This window comes from Cebus imitator, unplaced genomic scaffold (assembly GCF_001604975.1).
Source record: "Cebus imitator isolate Cc_AM_T3 unplaced genomic scaffold, Cebus_imitator-1.0 Scaffold118, whole genome shotgun sequence".
NCBI lineage: Eukaryota > Metazoa > Chordata > Mammalia > Primates > Cebidae > Cebus > Cebus imitator.
Window position 1 is genome coordinate 319,861 of NW_016107433.1, and position 6,267 is coordinate 326,127.

The 6,267-nt window shown below is 47.5% G+C and overlaps 1 protein-coding gene across 2 annotated transcripts in view; it reads left to right on the forward strand.

The window, feature by feature from the left end:
* The window catches only part of LOC108311715 (carboxylesterase 3), a 50,785-nt gene that overhangs the window by 33,101 nt on the left and 11,417 nt on the right, over positions 1-6,267 (forward strand). For both annotated transcript variants that reach the window (XM_017539238.2, XM_037742264.1), the window contains one exon: positions 3,689-3,890. In XM_017539238.2, the coding sequence (XP_017394727.1) occupies positions 3,689-3,890 (202 nt within the window). The remainder of the gene's footprint in view (positions 1-3,688; positions 3,891-6,267) is intronic.

Sequence of the window (6,267 nt, forward strand, 5' to 3'; positions counted from 1 at the left end):
ATCTCGGCTCACTGCAACCTCAGCCTCCCGGGTTCAAGTGATTCTCCCTGACTCAGCCTCCCGTGTAGCTGGGACTGCAGGCGCACACCACCACACCTGGCTAATTTTTGTATTTTTTTAGTAGAGACAGGTTTCACCATGTTGCCCAGGCTGGTCTCAACTCCTGACCTCAGGTGATCCACCCGCCTCGGTCTCCCAAAGTGTTGGGATTACAGGTGTGAGCCACCACACCCGGCTGACATGTGAACTTTTCACAGCTCTTTATACATTTTGCCAATTATTTTCCCAAGGCATTGTATCAGTTTATCCTCCACCAACAGTTTATGTGAATGTCCTTTTCACTGTATTTTTACCAGAATTAGATGTCATCACTTTTAAATGTATTAGGTGTAAGTTGTAACTCTTGGTTTTAGTTAGCACTTTATGACTACTAGTGAGGTGGAATATTGTTTTCATAGGTGCTTCCTTGTTGCCTCTGGGTAGCAGAGCTGGGATGGGAACCACTTCATGGCAGCTTCTGCCCAGGGGTCTAGAACACTCTGCCACGTGGCTAGGTACCCCCCTGGAGGCTGGGGAGCAGACAGAAAAACATGGTTTAAGGCACAGCTGTGATGTAAGATACTTTTCTGTGTGACTTTGGGCAATTTTTGTAACCCCTTTGAGGTTAAGCTTCTATATTTGTATAGTTCTGTAATCATAACATTTGCCCTATAAGTCTCTCAGAAAAATGAGGTGAGACTGGACACGGTGGCTCCTGCATGCCTATAATCCCAGCACTTTGGGAGGCCAAAGTGGGAGGATCACTTGAGGCCAAGAGTTCGAGACCAACCTGGGTAACAAAGTGAGACCCTGTCTCTACAAAAAATAAAAAGAAAAAAAAAATGAGGTCAGATAATTTAAAGTGTTTGGCACAGTGCCAGGCTATAATGAAGGCCCAGTAAATGATAGCTGTTGGTTATTCTACCATGAGTGGACCCTGGACTCAGGGCAAATCCAGGTAATGGGTTAGACTTTGGCCTCCTCACTCTATCCTATGAGACTGCAGGCTGGTCATGGGTCCCCTCTGGGTCTTTGGGCCTCCTCCAGCTCCTCCCAGGGCCAGTGGAGAAGCCCATGTGAAAGAGCTTTGTAAACTGCAGAGGCTGCACAAATGGGAGATTTGATCTGGCCCTTGCCCCTGTTGGCCTGCCTCCATGCTTGGAGGGCCACCATTGCAGTCACTTCTTTGTGCCCAGATATTGCTTAAGTAAGACCTATAGAGACCTGGGGCGTGGCAGAGAGGCATTTTTGGCCACCTGCAACTGGGAGTGTGAAGGTGTGCTCTATTGCATCAATTCCATTCCAAAAACAATTTGCATCAAAATCTGGAGAGTTTTGCAACCTGAGATTCTCATTCAGAGAGTGTGGGGTGTGGCCAAGGAATATGTATTTTTTCAATGATCCTCCAGGTGATTCTGATGCACAGCCAGTTTCACTAATTACTTGGATCAGATCTGCTTTCTGTCACTTTACAGAATGAGCTACTATCTCAAAAAAAGGATTGGAACACAGAACAATTTTTTTTTTTTTTGAGATGGAGTCTCCCTCTGTCACCCAGGCTGGAATGCAGTGGCTCAATCTCCACTCACCGCAACCTCCACCTCCCGAGTTCAAGTGATTCTCCTGCCTCAGCCTCCCGAGTGGCTGGGATTACAGGCATGTGCCACTGTGCCTGGCTAAAATTTTTTATTTTGTATTTTTAGTAGAGATGGGGTTTTGCCATGTTGGCCAGGCTGGTCTTGAACTCCTGACCTCCCAAAGTGCTGGGACTACAGGCATGAGCCACTGCGCCCAGCCCAATTCAGTTTTGATAAAAGGAGGAGGGGGAGAAATGGACAAGGGCACTTCAGGAAGGGACAGTGGATGTGAGGCCATAATAACTCTTGGCAATAGAATCGGGCAGGATGACAGCCTGGAAGAGTAAGAAAAAGGTATCCATGGAAAGTGGGATTCAACCTGACCTATTTCATATCTGTCCCAAGAGCTGGCTATGGTGTTTGCTTGCACTGTGTATTTGTGCTTGTGTGTGTGTGTAATAATTATCCCACGGATAGATTTGTTGTCACCTATGTACAACTGCACATGTATGCATATGTATGCATGTATATGGACATGCATTTTACTCTTCTGTTTCTGCATGTTTCTTGGGGTTTTTATTTGTTTGTTTGTTTGATACAGAGTCTCACTTTGTCACCCAGGCTGGAGTGCAGTGGCGGGATCTCAGCTCACTGCAACCTCCACCTCCCGGATTCAAGCAATTCTCCTGCCTCAGGCTCCCGAGTAGCTGGCATTACAGGCACCCGCCACCACGTCTGGCTAATTTTTGTATTTTTAGTAGATACAGGGTTTCACCATGTTGGCCAGGTTGGTCTCGAACTCCTGACCTCAAGTGATCTGCCCGTCTTGGGTTTCCAAAGTGCTGGGATTACAGGTGTGAGCCACTGCACCTGGCCTTTTTCTGTATATTTCTTTGTAGATAAGCTGTGCTCACATGTACCTATATATATAAATTTGCATGTAAATGTATTAGATGCGAGTATGCATATGAGTAAGAATGCATATATGTGTGTGTGATTTCTTCCCAGAAAAATGCTTGGCTAATGCTAGCAACAAAAACAGAGGTGTAGCTATATTAATATCAGACAAACAGAAATCAAAATACATAATGCATTTGTTGACATTAAATGACACAGAGAAATAGCTCATATAATAGGCATAAACTTTTATTATTTATTTTATTTGACTTATTTTTTAAACAGAGTCTCACTCTGTCACCCAGGCTGGAGTGCAATGGCATGATCTCGGCTAACTGCAACCTCTACCTTCCAGGTCCAAGTGATTCTCCTGCCTCATCCTCCCGAGTAGCTGGGATTACAGGCACATGCCACCACACCCAGCTAATTTTTGTATTTTTAGTAGAGATGGGGTTTCACCATGTTGGTCAGGCTGGTATTGAACTCCTGACCACATGATCCGCCACCTTGGCCTCTCAAAGTGCTGGGATTACAGATGTGAGCCACTGTGCCAGGTCGACAAGAACTTTTATGTATTTACCAACAGGGATTTGAAATGCTAAATAAGGCCAGGTGCAGTGGCTCACACCTGTAATCCCAGCACTTTAGGAGGCCAAAGTGGGCGAATCACTTGAGGTCTGGAGTTCGAGACCAGCCTGGCCAACATAGTGAAACCCCATTTCTACTCAAAATACAAAAATTAGCCGGGTGTGGTGGTGTGTGCCTATAATCCCAGCTACTCAGCAGGCTGAGGCAGGAGAATCATTTGAACCCGGAAGGCAGAGGTTGTAGTGAGCTAAGATTATGCTACTGTACTCCAGCCTAGGTGATAGAGCGAGACCCCTTCTAAAGAAAATAAAAATAAATAAATGAAATGTTAAATGAGAGAAAAAATTCTGAGAGAAGCACAAGAAAAAGTGGACAGATACACAATAGCTATGATCAATTGTTATGAAAAGCAGCCGCTGCTGCCCATGATAGATGGGGCAGGGTCCCATTTGTGGCTGAGTGACTGAGCAGGGGTGACCCTTTACCTTTCTCTTCCCAGGTCCCTTGGTCCCATCTGTGGCTGAGTCAGGGTCCGATTTGTGGCTGAGTGGCTGAGCAGGGGTGACCCTTTGCCCTTCTCTTCCCAGGTGCCTTGCACACCAAGAAGCCTCAAGTGGTCACTAAATATGGAACCTTGCAAGGAAAACATATGCATGTGGAGAAGACACCCATCCAAGTCTTCTTAGGAGTCCCCTTCTCCAGACCTCCTCTAGGCATCCGCAGGTTTGCACCTCCAGAACCCCTGGAGCCCTGGCAGGGAACCAGAGATGCTACCACCTATCCGCCTGCGTAAGAGCCAGAGGGCTGTCTGCTGGGAGGGGGGCAGTGGGCCCATGCCTGCATCTGGGTGGGGTTTTGAACAGCTTACTGAGAAGAACTCACCATGTGACCACAGGCAGGCCTGGGGCCCATTTGGGGCCTCAGTTTTCAGACCCATATCACGAGCGAGCTCATCCAGAGTGTTTAAGTCACTGACAATGCCGTTGTTGGTTTCTTAGAGGAGAAGTCCAGGCAAGGGGGAGGCTGTCACTGACCGTGCCCCAGCACCTGCTGGGGGGCTGCGTTTTCCTAAATGTGTCTGAGGGGCAGTGTTCACTGACACACTACCCCCCTGACCCAGTGTGGGGCTCTTCCCTCTCTCTGGGGGCTTGAAAGCAAGAAGCCCCGTGGCACCACCAGCCTGTCCCTGCAGAGCATGTTCCACAGTGGGGAATGTACAGGCTCAGCATCAGTTTACAAGTCCCAGGGTCTTGACACCACCTCAGCCAGGCTCAAGGCCTGAGTCACAAAAGCATGATTGGAACAGTGACTGCCCCTTGAAGCACTGGGCTTGGCGGTTTACCCAGAACAAGTGTATTTACTGTTTATTCAGACCATTGAGTAATACACTGTCCAGAACATTCTGGGGCAAGCATTAACAATGCTCAGCATCAGTTGGTTAAATCACAGGGTTTAGAAAAGTGTCTGAGAACCTGGGTATCAGCTGATATAAAAACATACAAATGTCTACCAAAATGCAGCCAGAAAAAAAAAAAATACAAATGGCTGGGTGCAGTGGCTCACACCTGTAATTCCAGCACTTTGGGAGGCCAAGGCCAAGAGATTGAGACCATCCTGGCCAACATGGTGAAACCCCATCTCTACTAAAAATATTAAAAAATTAGCCAGGCGTGGTGGTGCATGCCTGTAGTTCCAGCTACCCAGGAGGCTGAGGCAGGAAAATTGCTTGAACCCAGGAGGTAGAGATTGCAGTGAGCCAAGATCACACCACAGCCCTACAGCCTGGATGACAGTGTGAGACTCCGTCTCAAAAAAAAAAAAAGTTCCAAAGACTAGGTGACAGAACATAGGATGGCCACTGTTAGAACCCTGGCAATTAGGGGTTTAGTGGTCAGGGTGTCCACTGTGTAGAAGTCTAAGTGTCAGTTGTTAGAAACTGGCCATAAACTCTCGAACAATGGCTGTTTGGAAACTGAGTGTCAGGTGTAAGAATTTGTGGATTGCTCAGAATAGCAATCTGAGGGTGGTGGTTGGGGTGGGCAGCAGGAAAGGAGGCTATTTCAGAGATGGTAGTTTCTGCCTGGGTAGTTACAGGGGAGGTGGAAGGAAGGTATCAGACTCCAAATTTATTTTGAAAGTAAAATTGACAGGATTTTCTAGAGAATTGGATGTGAGCCATTAGGGAAGAAGATAATAATCACTGATAATTACTCGTTTTGGGCTGGACAGACAAGGCAATAGGGGTACCTGTTATCAAAATGAGGAAGACTGGAGCAAGAGCAAGTTTGGGCAAAACAGGAATTCATTTTGAGCTAGGAGCAGTGGCCCATGCCTGTAATCCCAGCACTTTGGGAGGCCGAAGCAGGAAAATCACTTGAGCTCAGGAGTTCGAGACCAGCCTCTAGCAACCTAATGAGACCCTGTGTCTACAAGAAATTTAAAGTATTAGTCAGGTGCGGTGCCATGGTCCTAGCTATGTGGGAGGCTGATGTAGGAGGATGGCTTGGGCCTGGGAGTGGCTGTGATCATGCCACTAACACTTAGCCTTGGTGACAGAGTGAGACACTATCTCAGCACACCACACACACACACACACACACACACAGAGTTCATTTTGGGACCTGTTAAGTTTGATGTGCTAACAGATGTTCCACGTGGAGGGTCAGGTAGGTAGCTGGAGAGAAGAGACAGGAGGCAAACTGATCATCAGCACATTAGTGGTGTGAAGCCCTGGGCCTGGATAAGAACAACTTGGGAGAAAGGATGGTCAGAAAAAGAAATTGAGGGTCGAGGACTGGGCACTCTCATGCTTAGGCCTGGAGAGCAGGAGGAACCACCAATGAGGTGGCAGGAAAATCAGGAGCATGGGGTGTTACAGAAGCCCAGAGAAGGAAAGCTGTTCGAGAAAGAGAGTCTGGCCGGGCACAGTGGCTCTCGCTTGTAATCCCAACATCTTGGGAGGCTGAGTGGGAGGATCCCTTAAGGGTAGGAGATCCAGACTAACCTGGGCAACATAGTGAGACCCTGTCTCTACAAAAAATTTAAAAATTGGCTAGAGCTGGTGGCTCACGCCTGTAATCTCAGCACTTTGGGAAGCTGAGGTGGGTGGATCACAAGGTCAGGAGTTCGAGACCAGCCTGGTCAATATGGTAAAACCCTGTCTCTA